The 26,550-nt window shown below is 56.7% G+C and overlaps 1 protein-coding gene across 1 annotated transcript; it reads left to right on the top strand.

Moving 5' to 3' along the window:
* Positions 1–16,355: 16,355 nt before the first annotated feature.
* On the top strand, positions 16,356–26,418 carry LOC145340700 (ribosomal protein S6 kinase alpha-5-like; the record flags this gene model as incomplete). Its single annotated transcript, XM_080185159.1, has 6 exons — positions 16,356–16,407; positions 18,176–18,247; positions 19,155–19,373; positions 22,968–23,083; positions 25,363–25,469; positions 26,335–26,418. Coding segments are annotated over exons 1-6 (623 nt in total), but the record flags the coding sequence as incomplete, so codon positions are not given.
* Between the last annotated feature and the right edge of the window lie 132 nt (positions 26,419–26,550).

Raw genomic sequence — 26,550 nt, forward strand, 5'->3', positions numbered from 1 at the left:
TAACACTGCTGTCTCACAGCGCCAGGGACCCGGGTTCGATTCCCAGGGGCACGGTGACACAGTGGGTTAACACTGCTGTCTCACAGAGCCAGGGACCCGGGTTCGATTCCCGGGGGCACGGTGACACAGTGGGTTAACACTGCTGCCTCACAGAGCCAGGGACCCGGGTTCGATTCCCGGGGGCACGGTGACACAGTGGGTTAACACTGCTGTCTCACAGAGCCAGGGACCCGGGTTCGATTCCCGGGGGCACGGTGACACAGTGGGTTAACACTGCTGTCTCACAGAGCCAGGGACCCGGGTTCGATTCCCGGGGGCACGGTGACACAGTGGGTTAACACTGCTGTCTCACAGCGCCAGGACCCGGGTTCGACTCCCGGCTTGGGTCACTGTCTGTGCAGAGTCTGCACCTTCTCCCCATGTCTGCGTGGGTTTCCTCCGGGTGCTCCGGTTTCCTCCCACAGTCCGAAAGACGTGTGGTTTAGGTGCTAAATTCTCCCTCAGTGTAACCCGTACAGCGCCGGAGTGTGGTGATTAGGGGATTTTTTTTAAGTATATTTATTTATTAGTCACAAGTCGGCTTATGTTCACACTGCAGTGACACTACTGTGAAAATCCCCTAGTTGCCACACTCCGGTGCCTGTTTGGGTTACACTGAGGAAATTTAGCATGGGCCAATGCATCTAACCAACATGTCTTTTAGACCAGAATCTCTACAGTGCAGAAGGAGGCCATTCAGCCCTTCAATCCTGCTCTCCTGTTCATCACGATCATGGCTGATCATCCAATTCAATATCCTGATCCCCCGCCCTTCCCCCTCGATCCCTTTAGCCCCAAGAGCGATATCTAATTCCTTCCTGAAATCACACAACGTTTTGGCCTCAACTACTTTCTGTGGGAGTGAATTCCAGCACAGAATTACAGAAACCCGATGGTGCAGAAAGAGGCCATTCGGCCCATCAAGTCCTCACCAGCTACAATCCCACCCAGGCCCTATCCCCACAACCTCACATATTTACCTCTGAGTCCCCTCACACTGAGGAGCAATTTATCATTGCGATGTTAATGTCAGCATACTTGTGGCACTAATAACTAAATAAAAATTCCTATTTTGTAGGAATATTATGGGGGTTGCACAGTAGTACTGCTGCCTCACAGTGTCAGGGACCCAAGTCCGATTCCCGGCTCGGGTCACTGTCTGTGTGGAGTCTGCACATTCTCACTGTGTCTGCGTGGGTTTCCTCCGGGTGCTCCGGTTTCCTCCCACAGTCTGAAAGATGTGCAGGTTAGGGTGGATTGGCCGTGCTAAATTGCCCCTTAGTGTCAGGGGACGAGATTGGTTAATTGAGTGAGTTTATGGGGATAGGGCCTGGATGGGGTTATACTCAGTGCTGATTTTCTTGGGCTGAATGGCCTCCTTCTGCACTGCAGGGATTCTATGAGTTCCCCATCAGCGTCCACCTTCTGCATACATTGAGACCCGGATAATACAGGGTGAATGGCACTAAGCCGGTGCCACATTGTTGGCAGGTACAAGATGTTATTCTGACGCCCCAGCAGCCCTCCCGGGTGGGTGTGAATTACTCCAAGGACCTCCATTTTGAGGAAGGGCAGCTGGGGGTGGGATGTGGATGGGGGGGGGTGCTCTTCCTGAGGTCCAGGGACCCCTTATTTACACCCCCCCCTCCCCAATCCAGACCATTGGAAGAGTAAGCAGGAAGGTGGGATGGGCCTGGCCTGGACATGAGGGGTAGAATGGCCTTCTCCTGTGCTGTAACCTGTCTATGGTGCTGCAAACTGGTGTATTGTGGGATCTTGCTGTGCACACCATTGGCGTTCCCTCCCTTCTCTCAGTTTCCTCCATTATAAGGGGATCCACACTTTGTTGGCAGTGAGGCTTCTGGGGCATCTTGAGGTGGAGGGGGAAGGAGCTGAAGAAATGCAGTCCTGCCGTGCCGAGCCGGGCGTGACTCCGGGGGTGTTAATCAGTGGGTACAGACACTTCCATTGCGGTTGGCATGCTGCCCTCCAAAAACTATCCCCTCCCCCACCTTGAGGAAGAGGAGGGGGGGGGTCACCCACTTTCTGGATGTTCCCTGCGCAGTTCAGGTGCTGGCCAGCAGTGGGCACTCACTTCCTCACCTGAACTTCCCCAACACCACTCTGCCACCCAAAGGTGGCCACCCACTGGGGAAGCAGGAGGCGAGGGGGTAGTTCTAAACAGGATGACATGGTGACACAGTGGGTTAACACTGCTGTCTCACAGAGCCAGGGACCCGGGTTCGATTCCCGGGGGCACGGTGACACAGTGGGTTAACACTGCTGTCTCACAGAGCCAGGGACCCGGGTTCGATTCCCGGGGGCACGGTGACACAGTGGGTTAACACTGCTGTCTCACAGAGCCAGGGACCCGGGTTCGATTCCCGGGGGCACGGTGACACAGTGGGTTAACACTGCTGTCTCACAGAGCCAGGGACCCGGGTTCGATTCCCGGGGGCACGGTGACACAGTGGGTTAACACTGCTGCCTCACAGCGCCAGGGACCCGGGTTCGATTCCCGGGGGCACGGTGACACAGTGGGTTAACACTGCTGTCTCACAGCGCCAGGGACCCGGGTTCGATTCCCGGGGGCACGGTGACACAGTGGGTTAACACTGCTGTCTCACAGAGCCAGGGACCCGGGTTCGATTCCCGGGGGCACGGTGACACAGTGGGTTAACACTGCTGTCTCACAGCGCCAGGGACCCGGGTTCGATTCCCGGGGGCACGGTGACACAGTGGGTTAACACTGCTGCCTCACAGCGCCAGGGACCCGGGTTCGATTCCCGGGGGCACGGTGACACAGTGGGTTAACACTGCTGTCTCACAGCGCCAGGGACCCGGGTTCGATTCCCGGGGGCACGGTGACACAGTGGGTTAACACTGCTGTCTCACAGAGCCAGGGACCCGGGTTCGATTCCCGGGGGCACGGTGACACAGTGGGTTAACACTGCTGTCTCACAGCGCCAGGGACCCGGGTTCGATTCCCGGGGGCACGGTGACACAGTGGGTTAACACTGCTGTCTCACAGAGCCAGGGACCCGGGTTCGATTCCCGGGGACACGGTGACACAGTGGGTTAACACTGCTGTCTCACAGAGCCAGGGACCCGGGTTCGATTCCCGGGGGCACGGTGACACAGTGGGTTAACACTGCTGTCTCACAGCGCCAGGGACCCGGGTTCGATTCCCAGGGACACGGTGACACAGTGGGTTAACACTGCTGCCTCACAGCGCCAGGGACCCGGGTTCGATTCCCGGGGGCACGGTGACACAGTGGGTTAACACTGCTGTCTCACAGCGCCAGGGACCCGGGTTCGATTCCCGGGGGCACGGTGACACAGTGGGTTAACACTGCTGCCTCACAGCGCCAGGGACCCGGGTTCGATTCCCGGGGGCACGGTGACACAGTGGGTTAACACTGCTGTCTCACAGAGCCAGGGACCCGGGTTCGATTCCCGGGGGCACGGTGACACAGTGGGTTAACACTGCTGTCTCACAGCGCCAGGGACCCGGGTTCGATTCCCGGGGGCACGGTGACACAGTGGGTTAACACTGCTGTCTCACAGAGCCAGGGACCCGGGTTCGATTCCCAGGGGGCACGGTGACACAGTGGGTTAACACTGCTGTCTCACAGAGCCAGGGACCCGGGTTCGATTCCCAGGTGCAGGGTGACACAGTGGGTTAACACTGCTGTCTCACAGCGCCAGGGACCCGGGTTCGATTCCCGGGGACACGGTGACACAGTGGGTTAACACTGCTGTCTCACAGAGCCAGGGACCCGGGTTCGATTCCCGGGGACACGATGACACAGTGGGTTAACACTGCTGTCTCACAGCGCCAGAGACCCGGGTTCGATTCCCGGGGACACGGTGACACAGTGGGTTAACACTGCTGTCTCACAGCGCCAGGGACCCGGGTTCGATTCCCGGGGACACGGTGACACAGTGGGTTAACACTGCTGTCTCACAGCGCCAGGGACCCAGGTTCGATTCCCGGGGGCACGGTGACACAGTGGGTTAACACTGCTGTCTCACAGCGCCAGGGACCCGGGTTCGATTCCCGGGGGCACGGTGACACAGTGGGTTAACACTGCTGTCTCACAGCGCCAGGGACCCGGGTTCGATTCCCGGGGGCACGGTGACACAGTGGGTTAACACTGCTGTCTCACAGCGCCAGGGACCCGGGTTCGATTCCCGGGGGCACGGTGACACAGTGGGTTAGCACTGCTGTCTCACAGAGCCAGGGACCCGGGTTCGATTCCCAGGTGCACGGTGACACAGTGGGTTAGCACTGCTGTCTCACAGCGCCAGGGACCCGGGTTCGATTCCCGGGGACACAATGACACAGTGGGTTAACACTGCTGTCTCACAGCGCCAGGGACCCGGGTTCGATTCCCGGGGGGGACGGTGACACAGTGGGTTAACACTGCTGTCTCACAGAGCCAGGGACCCGGGTTCGATTCCCAGGTGCACGGTGACACAGTGGGTTAGCACTGCTGTCTCACAGCGCCAGGGACCCGGGTTCGATTCCCGGGGACACAATGACACAGTGGGTTAACACTGCTGTCTCACAGCGCCAGGGACCCGGGTTCGATTCCCGGGGGGCACGGTGACACAGTGGGTTAACACTGCTGTCTCACAGCGCCAGGGACCCGGGTTCGATTCCCGGGGGCACGGTGACACAGTGGGTTAACACTGCTGTCTCACAGCGCCAGGGACCCGGGTTCGATTCCCGGGGGGCACGGTGACACAGTGGGTTAACACTGCTGTCTCACAGAGCCAGGGACCCGGGTTCGATTCCCGGGGACACGATGACACAGTGGGTTAACACTGCCCCCTCACAGAGCCAGGGACCCGGGTTCGATTCCCGGGGACACGGTGACACAGTGGGTTAACACTGCTGTCTCACAGCGCCAGGGACCCGGGTTCGATTCCCGGGGACACGGTGACACAGTGGGTTAACACTGCTGTCTCACAGCGCCAGGGACCCGGGTTCGATTCCCGGGGGCACGGTGACATAGTGGGTTAACACTGCTGTCTCACAGCGCCAGGGACCCGGGTTCGATTCCCGGGGGCACGGTGACACAGTGGGTTAACACTGCTGTCTCACAGCGCCAGGGACCCGGGTTCGATTCCCAGGGGCACGGTGACACAGTGGGTTAACACTGCTGTCTCACAGAGCCAGGGACCCGGGTTCGATTCCCGGGGGCACGGTGACACAGTGGGTTAACACTGCTGCCTCACAGAGCCAGGGACCCGGGTTCGATTCCCGGGGGCACGGTGACACAGTGGGTTAACACTGCTGTCTCACAGAGCCAGGGACCCGGGTTCGATTCCCGGGGGCACGGTGACACAGTGGGTTAACACTGCTGTCTCACAGAGCCAGGGACCCGGGTTCGATTCCCGGGGGCACGGTGACACAGTGGGTTAACACTGCTGTCTCACAGCGCCAGGGACCCGGGTTCGACTCCCGGCTTGGGTCACTGTCTGTGCAGAGTCTGCACCTTCTCCCCATGTCTGCGTGGGTTTCCTCCGGGTGCTCCGGTTTCCTCCCACAGTCCGAAAGACGTGTGGTTTAGGTGCTAAATTCTCCCTCAGTGTAACCCGTACAGGCGCCGGAGTGTGGTGATTAGGGGATTTTTTTTAAGTATATTTATTTATTAGTCACAAGTCGGCTTATGTTCACACTGCAGTGACACTACTGTGAAAATCCCCTAGTTGCCACACTCCGGTGCCTGTTTGGGTTACACTGAGGAAATTTAGCATGGCCAATGCATCTAACCAACATGTCTTTTAGACCAGAATCTCTACAGTGCAGAAGGAGGCCATTCAGCCCTTCAATCCTGCTCTCCTGTTCATCACGATCATGGCTGATCATCCAATTCAATATCCTGATCCCCCGCCCTTCCCCCCTCGATCCCTTTAGCCCCAAGAGCGATATCTAATTCCTTCCTGAAATCACACAACGTTTTGGCCTCAACTACTTTCTGTGGGAGTGAATTCCAGCACAGAATTACAGAAACCCGATGGTGCAGAAAGAGGCCATTCGGCCCATCAAGTCCTCACCAGCTACAATCCCACCCAGGCCCTATCCCCACAACCTCACATATTTACCTCTGAGTCCCCCTCACACTGAGGAGCAATTTATCATTGCGATGTTAATGTCAGCATACTTGTGGCACTAATAACTAAATAAAAATTCCTATTTTGTAGGAATATATGGGGGTTGCACAGTAGTACTGCTGCCTCACAGTGTCAGGGATCCAGGTTCGATTCCCGGCTCGGGTCACTGTCTGTGTGGAGTCTGCACATTCTCACTGTGTCTGCGTGGGTTTCCTCCGGGTGCTCCGGTTTCCTCCCACAGTCTGAAAGATGTGCAGGTTAGGGTGGATTGGCCGTGCTAAATTGCCCCTTAGTGTCAGGGGGACGAGATTGGTTAATTGAGTGAGTTTATGGGGATAGGGCCTGGATGGGGTTATACTCAGTGCTGATTTTCTTGGGCTGAATGGCCTCCTTCTGCACTGCAGGGATTCTATGAGTTCCCCATCAGCGTCCACCTTCTGCATACATTGAGACCCGGATAATACAGGGTGAATGGCACTAAGCCGGTGCCACATTGTTGGCAGGTACAAGATGTTATTCTGACGCCCCCAGCAGCCCTCCCGGGTGGGTGTGAATTACTCCAAGGACCTCCATTTTGAGGAAGGGCAGCTGGGGTGGGATGTGGATGGGGGGGGGTGCTCTTCCTGAGGTCCAGGGACCCCTTATTTACACCCCCCCCCTCCCCAATCCAGACCATTGGAAGAGTAAGCAGGAAGGTGGGATGGGCCTGGCCTGGACATGAGGGGTAGAATGGCCTTCTCCTGTGCTGTAACCTGTCTATGGTGCTGCAAACTGGTGTATTGTGGGATCTTGCTGTGCACACCATTGGCGTTCCCTCCCTTCTCTCAGTTTCCTCCATTATAAGGGGATCCACACTTTGTTGGCAGTGAGGCTTCTGGGGCATCTTGAGGTGGAGGGGGAAGGAGCTGAAGAAATGCAGTCCTGCCGTGCCGAGCCGGGCGTGACTCCGGGGGTGTTAATCAGTGGGTACAGACACTTCCATTGCGGTTGGCATGCTGCCCTCCAAAAACTATCCCCTCCCCCACCTTGAGGAAGAGGAGGGGGGGGGTCACCCACTTTCTGGATGTTCCCTGCGCAGTTCAGGTGCTGGCCAGCAGTGGGCACTCACTTCCTCACCTGAACTTCCCCAACACCACTCTGCCACCCAAAGGTGGCCACCCACTGGGGAAGCAGGAGGCGAGGGGGTAGTTCTAAACAGGATGACATGGTGACACAGTGGGTTAACACTGCTGTCTCACAGAGCCAGGGACCCGGGTTCGATTCCCGGGGGCACGGTGACACAGTGGGTTAACACTGCTGTCTCACAGAGCCAGGGACCCGGGTTCGATTCCCGGGGGCACGGTGACACAGTGGGTTAACACTGCTGTCTCACAGAGCCAGGGACCCGGGTTCGATTCCCGGGGGCACGGTGACACAGTGGGTTAACACTGCTGCCTCACAGCGCCAGGGACCCGGGTTCGATTCCCGGGGGCACGGTGACACAGTGGGTTAACACTGCTGTCTCACAGCGCCAGGGACCCGGGTTCGATTCCCGGGGGCACGGTGACACAGTGGGTTAACACTGCTGTCTCACAGAGCCAGGGACCCGGGTTCGATTCCCGGGGGCACGGTGACACAGTGGGTTAACACTGCTGTCTCACAGCGCCAGGGACCCGGGTTCGATTCCCGGGGGCACGGTGACACAGTGGGTTAACACTGCTGCCTCACAGCGCCAGGGACCCGGGTTCGATTCCCGGGGGCACGGTGACACAGTGGGTTAACACTGCTGTCTCACAGCGCCAGGGACCCGGGTTCGATTCCCGGGGGCACGGTGACACAGTGGGTTAACACTGCTGTCTCACAGAGCCAGGGACCCGGGTTCGATTCCCGGGGGCACGGTGACACAGTGGGTTAACACTGCTGTCTCACAGCGCCAGGGACCCGGGTTCGATTCCCGGGGGCACGGTGACACAGTGGGTTAACACTGCTGTCTCACAGAGCCAGGGACCCGGGTTCGATTCCCGGGGACACGGTGACACAGTGGGTTAACACTGCTGTCTCACAGAGCCAGGGACCCGGGTTCGATTCCCGGGGGCACGGTGACACAGTGGGTTAACACTGCTGTCTCACAGCGCCAGGGACCCGGGTTCGATTCCCAGGGACACGGTGACACAGTGGGTTAACACTGCTGCCTCACAGCGCCAGGGACCCGGGTTCGATTCCCGGGGGCACGGTGACACAGTGGGTTAACACTGCTGTCTCACAGCGCCAGGGACCCGGGTTCGATTCCCGGGGGCACGGTGACACAGTGGGTTAACACTGCTGCCTCACAGCGCCAGGGACCCGGGTTCGATTCCCGGGGGCACGGTGACACAGTGGGTTAACACTGCTGTCTCACAGAGCCAGGGACCCGGGTTCGATTCCCGGGGGCACGGTGACACAGTGGGTTAACACTGCTGTCTCACAGCGCCAGGGACCCGGGTTCGATTCCCGGGGGCACGGTGACACAGTGGGTTAACACTGCTGTCTCACAGAGCCAGGGACCCGGGTTCGATTCCCAGGGGGCACGGTGACACAGTGGGTTAACACTGCTGTCTCACAGAGCCAGGGACCCGGGTTCGATTCCCAGGTGCAGGGTGACACAGTGGGTTAACACTGCTGTCTCACAGCGCCAGGGACCCGGGTTCGATTCCCGGGGACACGGTGACACAGTGGGTTAACACTGCTGTCTCACAGAGCCAGGGACCCGGGTTCGATTCCCAGGGACACGATGACACAGTGGGTTAACACTGCTGTCTCACAGCGCCAGAGACCCGGGTTCGATTCCCGGGGACACGGTGACACAGTGGGTTAACACTGCTGTCTCACAGCGCCAGGGACCCGGGTTCGATTCCCGGGGACACGGTGACACAGTGGGTTAACACTGCTGTCTCACAGCGCCAGGGACCCAGGTTCGATTCCCGGGGGCACGGTGACACAGTGGGTTAACACTGCTGTCTCACAGCGCCAGGGACCCGGGTTCGATTCCCGGGGGCACGGTGACACAGTGGGTTAACACTGCTGTCTCACAGCGCCAGGGACCCGGGTTCGATTCCCGGGGGCACGGTGACACAGTGGGTTAACACTGCTGTCTCACAGCGCCAGGGACCCGGGTTCGATTCCCGGGGGCACGGTGACACAGTGGGTTAGCACTGCTGTCTCACAGAGCCAGGGACCCGGGTTCGATTCCCAGGTGCACGGTGACACAGTGGGTTAGCACTGCTGTCTCACAGCGCCAGGGACCCGGGTTCGATTCCCGGGGACACAATGACACAGTGGGTTAACACTGCTGTCTCACAGCGCCAGGGACCCGGGTTCGATTCCCGGGGGGGACGGTGACACAGTGGGTTAACACTGCTGTCTCACAGAGCCAGGGACCCGGGTTCGATTCCCAGGTGCACGGTGACACAGTGGGTTAGCACTGCTGTCTCACAGCGCCAGGGACCCGGGTTCGATTCCCGGGGACACAATGACACAGTGGGTTAACACTGCTGTCTCACAGCGCCAGGGACCCGGGTTCGATTCCCGGGGGGCACGGTGACACAGTGGGTTAACACTGCTGTCTCACAGCGCCAGGGACCCGGGTTCGATTCCCGGGGGCACGGTGACACAGTGGGTTAACACTGCTGTCTCACAGCGCCAGGGACCCGGGTTCGATTCCCGGGGGGCACGGTGACACAGTGGGTTAACACTGCTGTCTCACAGAGCCAGGGACCCGGGTTCGATTCCCGGGGACACGATGACACAGTGGGTTAACACTGCCCCCTCACAGAGCCAGGGACCCGGGTTCGATTCCCGGGGACACGGTGACACAGTGGGTTAACACTGCTGTCTCACAGCGCCAGGGACCCGGGTTCGATTCCCGGGGACACGGTGACACAGTGGGTTAACACTGCTGTCTCACAGCGCCAGGGACCCGGGTTCGATTCCCGGGGGCACGGTGACATAGTGGGTTAACACTGCTGTCTCACAGCGCCAGGGACCCGGGTTCGATTCCCGGGGGCACGGTGACACAGTGGGTTAACACTGCTGTCTCACAGCGCCAGGGACCCGGGTTCGATTCCCGGGGGCAAGGTGACACAGTGGGTTAACACTGCTGTCTCACAGCGCCAGGGACCCGGGTTCGATTCCTGGGGGCACGGTGACACAGTGGGTTAACACTGCTGTCTCACAGAGCCAGGGACCCGGGTTCGATTCCCGGGGGCACGGTGACACAGTGGGTTAACACTGCTGTCTCACAGCGCCAGGGACCCGGGTTCGATTCCCGGGGGCACGGTGACACAGTGGGTTAACACTGCTGTCTCACAGCGCCAGGGACCCGGGTTCGATTCCCGGGGGCACGGTGACACAGTGGGTTAACACTGCTGTCTCACAGAGCCAGGGACCCGGGTTCGATTCCCGGGGGCACGGTGACACAGTGGGTTAGCACTGCTGTCTCACAGAGCCAGGGACCCGGGTTCGATTCCCGGGGGCACGGTGACACAGTGGGTTAACACTGCTGTCTCACAGAGCCAGGGACCCGGGTTCGATTCCCGGGGGCACGGTGACACAGTGGGTTAACACTGCTGTCTCACAGCGCCAGGGACCCGGGTTCGATTCCCGGGGGCACGGTGACACAGTGGGTTAACACTGCTGTCTCACAGAGCCAGGGACCCGGGTTCGATTCCCGGGGACACGGTGACACAGTGGGTTAACACTGCTGTCTCACAGAGCCAGGGACCCGGGTTCGATTCCCGGGGGCACGGTGACACAGTGGGTTAACACTGCTGTCTCACAGCGCCAGGGACCCGGGTTCGATTCCCAGGGACACGGTGACACAGTGGGTTAACACTGCTGCCTCACAGCGCCAGGGACCCGGGTTCGATTCCCGGGGGCACGGTGACACAGTGGGTTAACACTGCTGTCTCACAGCGCCAGGGACCCGGGTTCGATTCCCGGGGGCACGGTGACACAGTGGGTTAACACTGCTGCCTCACAGCGCCAGGGACCCGGGTTCGATTCCCGGGGGCACGGTGACACAGTGGGTTAACACTGCTGTCTCACAGAGCCAGGGACCCGGGTTCGATTCCCGGGGGCACGGTGACACAGTGGGTTAACACTGCTGTCTCACAGCGCCAGGGACCCGGGTTCGATTCCCGGGGGCACGGTGACACAGTGGGTTAACACTGCTGTCTCACAGAGCCAGGGACCCGGGTTCGATTCCCAGGGGGCACGGTGACACAGTGGGTTAACACTGCTGTCTCACAGAGCCAGGGACCCGGGTTCGATTCCCAGGTGCAGGGTGACACAGTGGGTTAACACTGCTGTCTCACAGCGCCAGGGACCCGGGTTCGATTCCCGGGGACACGGTGACACAGTGGGTTAACACTGCTGTCTCACAGAGCCAGGGACCCGGGTTCGATTCCCGGGGACACGATGACACAGTGGGTTAACACTGCTGTCTCACAGCGCCAGAGACCCGGGTTCGATTCCCGGGGACACGGTGACACAGTGGGTTAACACTGCTGTCTCACAGCGCCAGGGACCCGGGTTCGATTCCCGGGGACACGGTGACACAGTGGGTTAACACTGCTGTCTCACAGCGCCAGGGACCCAGGTTCGATTCCCGGGGGCACGGTGACACAGTGGGTTAACACTGCTGTCTCACAGCGCCAGGGACCCGGGTTCGATTCCCGGGGGCACGGTGACACAGTGGGTTAACACTGCTGTCTCACAGCGCCAGGGACCCGGGTTCGATTCCCGGGGGCACGGTGACACAGTGGGTTAACACTGCTGTCTCACAGCGCCAGGGACCCGGGTTCGATTCCCGGGGGCACGGTGACACAGTGGGTTAGCACTGCTGTCTCACAGAGCCAGGGACCCGGGTTCGATTCCCAGGTGCACGGTGACACAGTGGGTTAGCACTGCTGTCTCACAGCGCCAGGGACCCGGGTTCGATTCCCGGGGACACAATGACACAGTGGGTTAACACTGCTGTCTCACAGCGCCAGGGACCCGGGTTCGATTCCCGGGGGGGACGGTGACACAGTGGGTTAACACTGCTGTCTCACAGAGCCAGGGACCCGGGTTCGATTCCCAGGTGCACGGTGACACAGTGGGTTAGCACTGCTGTCTCACAGCGCCAGGGACCCGGGTTCGATTCCCGGGGACACAATGACACAGTGGGTTAACACTGCTGTCTCACAGCGCCAGGGACCCGGGTTCGATTCCCGGGGGGCACGGTGACACAGTGGGTTAACACTGCTGTCTCACAGCGCCAGGGACCCGGGTTCGATTCCCGGGGGCACGGTGACACAGTGGGTTAACACTGCTGTCTCACAGCGCCAGGGACCCGGGTTCGATTCCCGGGGGGCACGGTGACACAGTGGGTTAACACTGCTGTCTCACAGAGCCAGGGACCCGGGTTCGATTCCCGGGGACACGATGACACAGTGGGTTAACACTGCCCCCTCACAGAGCCAGGGACCCGGGTTCGATTCCCGGGGACACGGTGACACAGTGGGTTAACACTGCTGTCTCACAGCGCCAGGGACCCGGGTTCGATTCCCGGGGGCACGGTGACACAGTGGGTTAACACTGCTGTCTCACAGCGCCAGGGACCCGGGTTCGATTCCCGGGGGCAAGGTGACACAGTGGGTTAACACTGCTGTCTCACAGCGCCAGGGACCCGGGTTCGATTCCCGGGGGCACGGTGACACAGTGGGTTAACACTGCTGTCTCACAGAGCCAGGGACCCGGGTTCGATTCCCGGGGGCACGGTGACACAGTGGGTTAACACTGCTGTCTCACAGCGCCAGGGACCCGGGTTCGATTCCCGGGGGCACGGTGACACAGTGGGTTAACACTGCTGTCTCACAGCGCCAGGGACCCGGGTTCGATTCCCGGGGGCACGGTGACACAGTGGGTTAACACTGCTGTCTCACAGCGCCAGGGACCCGGGTTCGATTCCCGGGGGCACGGTGACACAGTGGTTAACACTGCTGTCTCACAGCGCCAGGGACCCGGGTTCGATTCCCGGGGACACGGTGACACAGTGGGTTAACACTGCTGTCTCACAGCGCCAGGGACCCGGGTTCGATTCCCGGGGGCACGGTGACACAGTGGTTAACACTGCTGTCTCACAGCGCCAGGGACCCGGGTTCGATTCCCGGGGACACGGTGACACAGTGGGTTAACATTGCTGCCTCACAGAGCCAGGGACCCGGGTTTGATTCCCGGGGACACGGTGACACAGTGGGTTAACACAGCTGTCTCACAGCGCCAGGGACCCGGGTTCGATTCCCGGTTTGGGTCACTGTCTGTGTGGAGTCTGTACCTTCTCCCCGTGTCTGTGTGGGTTTCCTCCGGGTGCTCCAGTCCCCCCCCCCCCCCGGGCCTCACAGTTCGAAAGACGTGCTGGTTAGGTGCTAAATTCTCTCCCAGCGTAACACAAAACAGGTGCTGGAGTGTGGGCGACTGGGGGATTTTCACAGTAACTTCATTGCAGTGTTAATGTAAGCCTACTCATGATGAATAAATAAACTTAAACTTTACTGTTTCTCTCTCTCTCCCCCACCCAACCCACTTCGCTCTCCCCCCTCGCCACTCCCCCCACACACTGCCCACCCTCCCCCTCCCCTCCTCCTCCCCCTCCCCTCCCCTCCCCCTCCCCCCTCCCTCCCCCCTCGACCCTCCCCTCCCCCTCCCTGTTCCACCCTTCCCCCTTCCCCCTCCCCCCTCCCCTCCCTTCCCCCTACCCACCCCTCCCCCTCTCCTCTCCCCTCCCCTCCCCCTTCGCCCCCTTCCCTTCCCCCCTCCCTTACCCCCTTCCCCCTTCCCCCACCCCCTTCCCCCCTTCCCTTCCCTCCCTCCCTCCTTCCCTTTCTCCCTCCCTCTCTCTCTTTCTCTCTCTCTCTCATAAGAACATAAGAACTCGGAGCAGGAGTAGGCCATCTAGCCCCTCGAGCCTGCCCCACCATTCAATAAGATCATGGCTGATCTGAAGTGGATCAGTTCCACTTTCCCACTTTCTCCTCATAACCCTTAATTCCCCTGTCTATCGGAAACCTATCTACCCGTGACTTAAATACATTTAGCGAGGCAGCCTCCACCACTTCAACGGGCAGAGAATTCCAGAGATTCACCACCCTTTGAGTGAAGAAGTTCCTCCGCAACTCCGTTCTAAACCGCCCCCCCTTTATCTTGAGGCTGTGCCCCCTAGTCCTACTGTCCTTTCTGAGTGGGAAGAACCTCTCTACCTCTACCCTATCTAGCAGTTGCAGCAAGACCTCCCTGTTTTTATATTCAATCCCCCTCGCTATAAAGGCCAGCATCCCATTCGCCTTCCTGACCACCTGCTGCACCTGCAAGCTGGGTTTTTGCGACTCAGGCACAAGGACCCCCAGGTCCCTCTGCACCGTAGCATGCTGCAGCTTTTCGCCCTTTAAATAATAATCCCTCCTACTATTATTTCTGCCAAAGTGGATAACCTCACACTTGCCAACATTGTATTCCATCTGCCAGGTCCTCGCCCACTCACTCAGCCTATCTAGATCCCTCTGCAGACTCTCCACACCCTCCGCACAATTTGCTGTACCACTTATCTTTGTGTCATCAGCAAATTTCAACACCTTACACTCGGCTCCCTCCTCCAGATCATCTATATAAATGGTAAATAGCTGAGGCCCCAGCACTGATCCCTGGGGCACTCCACTAGTCACCAACTGCCAATCTGAATAGCACCCATTGACACCCACTCTCTGCCTCCTATTTGACAGCCAATCCCCTATCCAGGCTAACACCTTACCCCCAACTCCATGCCCCCTAACCTTCTGAAGCAACCTTTTATGTGGCACCTTATCAAACGCCTTCTGAAAATCGAGAAACGCCACATCCACCGGTTCCCCTCTAACCACCGCACTCGACACATCCTCATAGAATTCCAATAAATTCGTCAGACACGACTTCCCTTTAACGAATCCATGGTGCGTCTGCTCTATCAAACAATTCTTCTCAAGATGCCTCGCTATTTCCTCTTTGATGATGGATTCAAGCATTTTTCCAACAACAGATGTTAAACTAACCGGCCTATAATTCCCTGCCTTTTGCCTGCTACCCTTTTTAAACAGTGGCGTAACATTAGCCGTTTTCCAATCTTCCGGCACTTCCCCGGAATCCAGTGAGGTTTAGAAAATAATCACCAAGACATCCACTATCAGCTCTGCCATTTCCTTCAGAACCCTTGGATGCATTCCATCCGGTCCTGGGGACTTGTCCACCATCAGTCCCTCCAGTCTGTCGAGCACTGCCTCTCTAGTAACAATGATCTCATTCAGGCCCTCCACTCCTACCATCTTTCCATCGTTAACACCCAGCAAACTATTCGCGTCCTCCTCCGTGAAGACCGAAGCAAAAAAGTTATTTAAAGCCTCAGCCATTTCCTCATCTCCCACCACTAAATTCCCCTCTCATCCTCTAAGGGTCCAACATTCACCCTAGCCAGCCTCCTCCTTTTTATATATTTATAAAAACTCTTACTGTCCTTTTTTATATCTAGTGCTAGTTTAGCTTCGTAGTCTATCCTTCCTTTCTTTATCAGCTTCTTAGTCAATCTTTGTTGATTTTTAAACCTTTCCCAATCTTCTAATCACCCACTACTTGTAGCCACTCTGAACGCATCAGCTTTTAATTTAATACTCTCCTTTATTTCCCTCGATAACCACGGCTGGTTATCCCTTCTCCTACGTTCCTTCTTTACCATTGGAATAAATTTCTGCTGAGCACCAAAAACGATCTCCTTAAAGATCCTCCGCTGTTCCTCAGCAGACCTACCTCCCAATCTGCGCCCCCAATCAACATTTGCCAATTCCTCTCTCATCCTATCGTACTCCCCTCTGTTCAAACAGAGGACACAGGTTCGGGACCCCACTTTCTCATCCTCCATCTGCACCAAAAATTCAACCATATTGTGGTATCTCTCCCTCTCTCCCCCTCTCCCTTTTTCTCTCTCTCTCTCTCTCTCTCCCCCTTTTTCTTTCTCTCTCTCCCCCCCTCTCTCTCCCCCCCCTCTCTCCCCCCACCTCTCTCCCCCCCCCTCTCTCCCCCCCTCTCTCTCCCCCCCTCTCTCTCCCCCCCTCTCTCTCCCCCCCTCTCTCCCCCCACTCTCTCTCCCCCTGTCTCTCTCTCTATCTGTCTCTCTGTTATTCCTCTCCTGCCCATTCTCCATGTATACTCACTGGGAGGCTCCAGGTGAGCAGTGTGTGAGTCATGCGGTGTTTCCGGGGAGTGAGGTGGGTCAGAGTTGGGTAACAAGGTGAGATTGTGCAGCAGCATCTGCGGTTACAGGTCTGGGCTGGTGGCCCAGCCTGCATTGCAGCAGAGGTGACTAACACCCCCACCCCCCACAATCCGAGGAGACCCCCCTCCCCCCCCGATGCCTCGCCCAGGCCCCGTGTCACCAGCTTTGGAGAATCCGCTGTCTGTCTCCCCCCATCTCTGCCTCCCCCCGCCCTTTCCTTGTCCCTCCTCTGTCTCTCCCCACTCCCTGCGAGGCTGGGTTCAGGGGGTAAGGCCTGGTTCAGGATCTGAGGCCGAGTTCTGGAGATAGATTGGCTACACATGGACCTTATTGGCCAGTATTAAGACCAATGTCTGCACGATGCTGGCAAGGCCCTCATCTTCAAGACTTCAGGAAAATCCTGCCAGGATTTGAGAGTATTTCTTGGCTAATGTAAATACGACTCATTACTGCCAGCTCCCCCAGGGCAATGCAGGCGTTTAACACGAGCTCACAGTATACTCGAGTGCTCCCAGAGCTGTTTGCAACGATATAGAAAGGCCCCAGAGACATGACACTGCTCAAACCCACACAGAAAACAGCTTTAGGAAGAACTCCTCAAGGAGAAGAACATCACTGCAGTTCATTGTTCACAGAAAACCTTTCCTCAAACCATCCTAACTCTCCCATCAATTGTTATCCCTCGAGCAATCTAATCGAGGGGTTCGGGGGGGTTTATATATAGAATAACAGATACCCGGGAGTGAGTTACAGACTGGAATCTAATCGAGGGGCTCGGGGTGGTTTATATATAGAATAACAGATACCCGGGAGTGAGTTACAGACTGGAATCTAATCGAGGGGTTCGGGGTGGTTTATATATAGAATAACAGATACCCGGGAGTGAGTTACAGACTGGAATCTAATCGAGGGGTTCGGGGTGGTTTATATATAGAATAACAGATACCCGGGAGTGAGTTACAGACTGGAATCTAATCGAGGGGTTCGGGGTGGTTTATATATAGAATAACAGATACCCGGGAGTGAGTTACAGACTGGAATCTAATCGAGGGGTTCGGGGTGGTTTATATATAGAATAACAGATACCCGGGAGTGAGTTACAGACTGGAATCTAATCGAGGGTTCGGGGTGTTTTATGTATAGAATAACAGATACCCGGGAGTGAGTTACAGACTGGGAATCTAATCGAGGGGTTCGGGGTGGTTTATGTATAGAATAACAGATACCCGGGAGTGAGTTACAGACTGGAATCTAATCGAGGGGTTCGGGGTGGTTTATGTATAAAATAACAGATACCCAGGAGTGAGTTACAGACTGGAATCTAATCGAGGGGTTCGGGGTGGTTTATATATAGAATAACAGATACCCGGGAGTGAGTTACAGACTGGAATCTAATCAAGGGTTCAGGGTGGTTTATATACAGGATAACAGATACCCGGGAGTGAGTTACAGACTGGAATCTAATCGAGGGGTTCGGGGTGGTTTATATATAGAATAACAGATACCCGGGAGTGAGTTACAGACTGGAATCTAATCGAGAGGTATAGGATGGTTTAGATATGAGTGTGTGGGTGAGAGGGAGAGAGAGAGTGCGTCGGTGAGAGAATGTGGGAGAGGGAGAGAGAGAAAGAGTATGTGTGGGAGAGAGAGAGAATGTGCGTAGGTGTGTCTGGCTGATGTTCAATTCCTCAAACTTTTGATGTGTTTTTCCTTTGACAGCAAATTTAACTGGATACACGGAAAAAGTGGGAATGGAGAATTTTGAGCTTCTCAAGGTCCTCGGGACAGGAGGTGAGTTCTTAAATAGTCAAAATCTGCATTGGCCGTCATGTGATGGGGGACAGTGTAGAGGGAGCTTTACTCTGTATCTAACCCCGTGCTGTACCTGTCCTGGGAGTGTTTGATGGGGACAGTGTAGAGGGAGCTTTACTCTGTATCTAACCCCGTGCTGTACCTGTCCTGGGAGTGTTTGATGGGGGGACAGTGTAGAGGGAGCTTTACTCTGTATCTAACCCCGTGCTGTACCTGTCCTGGGAGTGTTTGATGGGGGGACAGTGTAGAGGGAGCTTTACTCTGTATCTAACCCCGTGCTGTACCTGTCCTGGGAGTGTTTGATGGGGGGACAGTGTAGAGGGAGCTTTACTCTGTATCTAACCCCGTGCTGTACCTGTCCTGGGAGTGTTTGATGGGGGGACAGTGTAGAGGGAGCTTTACTCTGTATCTAACCCCGTGCTGTACCTGTCCTGGGAGTGTTTGATGGGGGGACAGTGTAGAGGGAGCTTTAGTCTGTGTCTTCACAAATTCAAATAATAGAATCCTTACAGTGCAGAAAGAAGGCATTCAGCCCATCGAGTCCACACTGAGCAGAATCAGTCCCAGCCCTCTGTCTGTAACCCCACATATTTACCCTGTTTATCCCCTGACACCAGAATCATTTTAACTTGGCCAATCAACCTCACTTGTACATCTTTGGACTGATAATCTAATCGTGTTCGGTGTGGAGATGTGGAGAATTGTGTTCTCTCCGAGGATGGTGAACCTTGTGGATTAATTTGACCCGGAGAGCGGTGGGGGCTGATATATTCAGGGCAGAATTCGATATTGGATTGACGGGTGATTCAAAGGCAGAACATGGGAATACAGGAACAGGATGGAGGGGCCTACTTCGACTCTAATCTCCTGATTTCTGTCCCTGCAGCTTATGGGAAGGTCTTTCTGGTACGCAAGGTCAGCGGGCATGACATGGGCAAGCTGTTTGCCATGAAGGTGTTGAAGAAGGCCTCCATCATTCAGAAAGCCAAGACCATGGAACACACCAAGACAGAGAGGCAGGTCCTGGAGCAGATACGGCAGAGTCCCTTCCTCGTTACCCTGCACTACGCCTTCCAGACTGACACCAAACTCCACCTCATCCTCGGTGAGACTTGTGCCAAGGCTCGGGGATGAGGGGGCACCATGTGAATTCCACTGTCACCCACCTGAACGCACCTCACCGGACCAATCGAAAGCAAATCACCTGGAAGCATAGGAACTGGAAGCAGGAGGAGGCCATTCAGCCCTTCAGTCATGCTCCCCCATTCATTTTGAACATGGCTGATCATCCAATTCAATATCCTGATTTCCCCCCATTCCCCCCGCAAATCCCTCAATCCCTTTCGCCCCTAGAGCGAAATCTAATTTCTTCCTGAAATCACACAATGTTTTGGCCTCAACTACTTTCTGTGGGAGTGAATCCCACCACAGCATCGTAGAATTTAGAGTGCAGAATGAGGCCATTTGGCCCACTGACCACAATCCCATTCAGGCCCTTTCCCCATAACCCCATATATTTACCTCCCTAATTCCCCTGACGCTAAGGAGTAATTTAGCACGGCCAATCAACCTAATCCGCATATCTTTGGACTGTGAGAGAAAACCAGAGCACCTGGAGGAAGCCCACGCAGACACGGGGAGAATGTGTAGACTCCACACAGACAGAGACCCAAGCCGGGAATCAAACCCAGGTCCCTGGCTCTGTGAGACAGCAGTGCTAACCCACTGTGTCACCGTGCCCCCGGGAATCGAACCCGGGTCCCTGGCTCTGTGAGACAGCAGTGTTAACCCACTGTGTCACCGTGCCCCCGGAATCGAACCCGGGTCCCTGGCTCTGTGAGACAGCAGTGTTAACCCACTGTGTCACCGTGCCCCCGGGAATCGAACCCGGGTCCCTGGCACTGTGAGACAGCAGTGTTAACCCACTGTGTCACCGTGCCCCCCCGGGAATCGAACCCGGGTCCCTGGCGCTGTGAGACAGCAGTGTTAACCCCACTGTGTCACCGTGCCCCCCGGGAATCGAACCCGGGTCCCTGGCTCTGTGAGACAGCAGTGCTAACCCACTGTGTCACCGTGCCCCCGGGAATCGAACCCGGGTCCCTGGCGCTGTGAGACAGCAGTGTTAACCCACTGTGTCACCGTGTCCCCGGAATCGAACCCGGGTCCCTGGCACTGTGAGACAGCAGTGTTAACCCACTGTGTCACCGTGCCCCCGGGAATCGAACCCGGGTCCCTGGCGCTGTGAGGCAGCAGTGTTAACCCACTGTGTCACCGTGCCCCCGGGAATCGAACCCGGGTCCCTGGCTCTGTGAGACAGCAGTGTTAACCCACTGTGTCACCGTGTCCCCGGGAATTGAACCCGGGTCCCTGGCTCTGTGAGGCAGCAGTGCTAACCCACTGTGTCACCGTGCCCCCGGGAATCGAACCCGGACCCCTGGCTCTATGAGGGAGCAGTGCTAACCCACTGTGTCACCGTGTCCCCGGGAATCGAACCCGGGTCCCTGGCTCTGTGAGACAGCAGTGTTAACCCACTGTGTCACTGTGTCCCCGGGAATCGAACCCGGGTCCCTGGCTCTGTGAGACAGCAGTGTTAACCCACTGTGTCACTGTGCCTCCTACCACTTCACCACTCTCTGTGTGAAGAAATTTCTCCTCGCCTCAGTTCTAAAGGTTTACCCCTTATCCTCAAACTCTGACCCCCTAGTTCTGGGCTCCCCCCACCATGGGGAACATTCTTTCTGAATCTACCCTGTCTGACCCTGTTAGAATTTTATAAGTTTCTATCAGATCCCCTCTCACTCTTCTGAACTCCAGTGAATATAATCCGAACCCACTCAGTCTCTCCTCATATGACAGACCTGCCATCCCAGGAATCAGCCTGGTAAACCCTCGCTGTGCTCCCTCTATAGCAAGGACATCCTTCCTCAGATAAGGAGATCAAAACTGTCCACAATACTCCAGATGGTACAGTCAACTACCTCTTTCAAACAGCGAGCAGAGTCATGAAGAACACAATGGCCACTTCCTGTGCTCTATCTCTCGTTCGTTGAGAGAAACGACAGTTAGTTCCCCAGACAATACACATTGCATTGAAGGTGGAGACAAGTCCTCCAGGCTTCATCTGATGTTCCTTGTATTAGAGAGAATGGGAAACAGTTGGTTCTGATGCAGTGTAGAGGGAGCTTTACTCTGTATCTAACCCCATGCTGTACCTGTCCTGGGAGTGTTTGATGGGGGGACAGTGTAGAGGGAGCTTTACTCTGTATCTAACCCCGTGCTGTACCTGTCCTGGGAGTGTTTGATGGGGGGACAGTGTAGAGGGAGCTTTACTCTGTATCTAACCCCGTGCTGTACCTGTCCTGGGAGTGTTTGATGGGGGACAGTGTAGAGGGAGCTTTACTCTGTATCTAACCCCGTGCTGTACCTGTCCTGGGAGTGTTTGATGTGGACAGTGTAGAGGGGGCTTTACTCTGTATCTAACCCCGTGCTGTACCTGTCCTGGGAGTGTTTGATGGGGGGACAGTGTAGAGGGAGCTTTACTCTGTATCTAACCCCGTGCTGTACCTGTCCTGGGAGTGTTTGATGGGGGGACAGTGTAGAGGGAGCTTTACTCTGTATCTAACCCCGTGCTGTACCTGTCCTGGGAGTGTTTGATGGGGGACAGTGTAGAGGGAGCTTTACTCTGTATCTAACCCCGTGCTGTACCTGTCCTGGGAGTGTTTGATGGGGAAACTGTTGAGGGGGCTTTACTCTGTATCTAACCCCGTGCTGTACCTGTCCTGGGAGTGTTTGATGGGGGACAGTGTAGAGGGAGCTTTACTCTGTATCTCACCCCATGCTGTACCTGTCCTGGGAGTGTTTGATGGGGACAGTGTAGAGGGAGCTTTACTCTGTATCTAACCCCGTGCTGTACCTGTCCTGGGAGTGTTTGATGGGGGGACAGTGTAGAGGGAGCTTTACTCTGTATCTCACCCCATGCTGTACCTGTCCTGGGAGTGTTTGATGGGGACAGTGTAGAGGGAGCTTTACTCTGTATCTAACCCCGTGCTGTACCTGTCCTGGGAGCGTTTGATGGGGGACAGTGTAGAGGGAGCTTTACTCTGTATCTAACCCTGTGCTGTCCCTGTCCTGGGAGTGTTTGATGGGGGACAGTGTAGAGGGAGCTTTACTCTGTATCTAACCCCGTGCTGTACCTGTCCTGGGAGTGTTTGATGGGGGACAGTGTAGAGGGAGCTTTACTCTGTATCTAACCCCGTGCTGTACCTGTCCTGGGAGTGTTTGATGGGGACACTGTTGAGGGGGCTTTGCTCTGTATCTAACCCCGTGCTGTACCTGTCCTGGGAGTGTTTGATGGGGACAGTGTAGAGGGAGCTTTACTCTGTATCTAACCCCGTGCTGTACCTGTCCTGGGAGTGTTTGATGGGGGACAGTGTAGAGGGAGCTTTACTCTGTATCTAACCCCGTGCTGTACCTGTCCTGGGAGTGTTTGATGGGGGGACAGTGTAGAGGGAGCTTTACTCTGTATCTAACCCTGTGCTGTACCTGTCCTGGGAGTGTTTGATGGGGGACAGTGTAGAGGGAGCTTTACTCTGTATCTAACCCCGTGCTGTACCTGTCCTGGGAGTGTTTGATGGGGACACTGTTGAGGGGGCTTTGCTCTGTATCTAACCCCGCACTGTTATTTTTTCTTGGTGTCCAGACTATGTGAGCGGAGGTGAGCTATTCACTCATCTCTACCAAAGAGACCACTTCTCTGAGGCGGAGGTTCGCATCTACATTGCAGAGATTGTTCTAGCGCTGGAGCACTTACACAAGGTAGATGGAAAGCGTGGCCGTGGCTTGCCCTGTGATGGAAGGGCAGTATATGTAATTCCACCCCCCCATCTCTGCACCCCTCTCTGAGGATTACAATCTCCCAATGGATTCCCCCTCCCCAGTTCTCTTCATTTGCAGACAAAGTGACTGTAATGGCAGCCGGTATATCCCAGCATGCCGAGCTCCCGCGGATGCCCTCTATCTGACTGCTTGTGGAGCCCACCCCTCAGTGTTTACCAGCTGACTGATCCCCAAGCCCAGGATGGATGTCACTCCCTGGTCTGCCTCAGACGGACAAGAGGCGTGAAGGTAGTATCGGACAGGGAGGGAAAATATCCAGCAGACCGCCTCCGATCTGATGGACAGACAGTCATAGAATCCGCACGGTGCAGAGGAGGCCATTTGGCCCATCGAGTCTGCACTGACTCTCTGACACAGTATCTTATCCCGTCCCCCTCTCCCACCCAATCCCCATAAACCTACACATTTACTGTGGCCAATCCACCCAATCGGCATGTCTTTGGAGATGAAGGGGCAATTTAAAAGTTTATTTTATTCATCACAAGTTAGGCTTACATTTACACTGCAAATAAATCCTAGTCACCACACTCCGGCGCCTGCTCGGGATCAATGCACCTGAACCAGCACGTCTTTCAGACTGTGGGAGGAAACTGGAGCACCCGGAGGAAACCCACGCAGACACGGGGAGAACATGCAGACTCCACACAGACAGTGACCCGAGCCAGGAATCGAACCCGGGTCCCTAGCGCTGTGAGACAGCAGTGTTAACCCACTGTGTCACCGTGCCCCCGGGAATCGAACCCGGGTCCCTGGCGCTGTGAGACAGCAGTGTTAACCCACTGTGTCACCGTGCCCCCCGGAATCGAACCCGGGTCCCTGGCACTATGAGCCAGCAGTGTTAACCCACTGTGTCACCGTGCCCCCGGGAATCGAACCCGGGTCCCTGGCGCTGTGAGACAGCAGTGTTAACCCTCTGTGTCACCATGCCCCTGGGAATCGAACCTGGGTCCCTGGCTCTGTGAGGGGGCAGTGTTAACCCACTGTGTCACCGTGCCCCTGGGAATCGAACCCGGGTCCCTGGCGCTGTGAGGCAGCAGTGTTAACCCACTGTGTCACCGTGCCCCCGGGAATCGAACCCGGGTCCCTGGCGCTGTGAGACAGCAGTGTTAACCCACTGTGTCACTGTGTCCCCGGGAATCGAACCCGGGTCCCTGGCTCTGTGAGGGGCAGTGCTAACCCATTGTGTCACCTGTTCTTACTGAAACATACTGTGCTACCCCAAATTCATTGAATCCGTACAGTACAGAAGGAAGCCATTCAACCCATCGAGTCTGCACCGACCACAATCCCTCCCAGCCCTATCCCCATAACCCTATGCATTGACCCTGCTCTTCCCCCTGATAGGAAGGGCAATTTAGCACAGCTAATCGACCCAATCCGCACATCTTTGGGACACTGAGGGGAATTTAGCATGGCCAATCCACCGAACCCGCTCAGAATTAATGCATTAATATAATTTATGGTGGGGGAGGAGACAACTGTGGTGCCCCAAACGTCAACTGAGAGGAACCTCAGGCTCTTTGATTGAATGTGGGACTCGCTCCCACGGGGGGAGTGGGGGAGAATGTGGGACTCGCTCCCACGGGGGGAGTGGGGGAGAATGGTGGGACTCACTCCCACGGGGGGAGTGGGGGAGAATGTGGGACTCACTCCCACGGGGGAGTGGGGGAGAATGTGGGACTCACTCCCACGGGGGGAGTGGGGGAGAACGTGGGACTCGCTCCCGCGGGGGGAGTGGGGGAGAATGTGGGACTCGCTCCCACGGGGGGGAGTGGGGGAGAACGTGGGACTCGCTCCCACGGGGGAGTGGGGGAGAATGTGGGACTCGCTCCCGCGGGGGGAGTGGGGGAGAATGTGGGACTCGCTCCCACGGGGGGAGTGGGGGAGAATGTGGACTCGCTCCCACGGGGGGAGTGGGGGAGAATGTGGGACTCGCTCCCACGGGGGGAGTGGGGGAGAATGTGGGACTCGCTCCCACGGGGGAGTGGGGGAGAATGTGGGACTCGCTCCCACAGGGATTAAGATTTGTGAAGCAATCGGATGAGTGTATGAGAGAACGGGTGGAGGGGTGATGTGAGGGTGAACAGTGGAGACTGGGGAGGTGGAGAGTTGTGTGGGGCAGACAGGCCAAGTGGGCCGAATGGCACCTTTTCTATGTTGTCTTTTTGCTGTCACTGAAGGTGGGTTTCCTCCCACAGCTTGGGGTCGTTTACAGAGATGTCAAGCTGGAGAACATCTTATTGGACAGCGAGGGCCATGTGTCCTCACTGACTTTGGCCTCAGCAAGGAGTTTGTCACAGATGAGGTGAGCATCAAGTTTGAGGCCTCTGCAAGCTGGATTGACCTGGGCCCTCTTGGGGGTGTTGGGGGGGGGGGGGGAGGTGGGAGATGGGAGGAGGAGGGGGTGGGTGGTGGGGGGAGGAGGAGGGGGTGGGTGGTGGGGGGGGTTGTTGTGGGGGAGTGCGGGTAGGAGGAAGGAAGACATCTTGGTTGCACCTTTCACCACCTCCCAGATGTCCCACCATCAGTGAGGTCCCTCCTCAGAGTGTGGTTACTGTGGCAACCATAGGAAATGCAGCATCCACTTTACGCAGAGCAAGATCCCGATCCCGCTGTGATAAGGGGCAATGGGCAGCAGCTGCGGCCTCACAGTGCCAGGGACCCGAGTTCGATTCCCGGCTCGGGTCACTGTCTGTGTGGAGACTGCACATTCTCCCCGTGTCTGCGTGGGTTTCCTCCGGGTGCTCCGGTTTCCTCCCACAGCCCGAAAGATGTGCAGGTTAGGGTGGATTGGTCATGCTAAATTGCCCCTGAGTATCAGGGGGATTACCAGGGCAAATACAAGGGGTTCCAGGGATAGAGTTTGGGTGGGATTGTGGCCAGTACAGACTCAATGGGCCGAATGGCTTCCTTCTGGCCTGCCTGGATTCTATGATTCTGGATCTATCTGGGGACTGAGCAGTGCTCTGAAAGCTGGTGTTATGACACCTCTTCCCACACCCACCCCAGCACAACACCGGCATCTCCACACCTGAGAGGGCAGAGAAGGCAGACAGGGTTATCTGCGGACCTGAGGCCCCTGGCTGTGTGTGTTGCAGGGATGGGTGGGGTGTTGAGGTAGAAACTCTTTTGGGATTTGCAGTAGTGACTGAGAGCTCCCTGTTTGACAGAAGGCACGGACATACTCATTCTGTGGTACCATCGAGTACATGGCCCCGGAAATCATCCGAGGGAGTAAATCAGGACACGGAATGGTGAGTGGGAATCCCTCCAACAGCCACCCCACCCACTGTGTGTGTGTGTGTGTGTACGCGACTGTGTGTATGTATGTATGCGCCTGTGTGTGTGTGTGTGTGTGTGTACGCGACTGTGTGTATGTATGTATG

The sequence above is a fragment of the Carcharhinus amblyrhynchos genome, unplaced genomic scaffold (genome assembly GCF_965287045.1).
Source record: "Carcharhinus amblyrhynchos unplaced genomic scaffold, sCarAmb.v2.hapA chromosome_1308, whole genome shotgun sequence".
In the NCBI taxonomy this organism is placed as follows: Eukaryota; Metazoa; Chordata; class Chondrichthyes; order Carcharhiniformes; family Carcharhinidae; genus Carcharhinus; species Carcharhinus amblyrhynchos.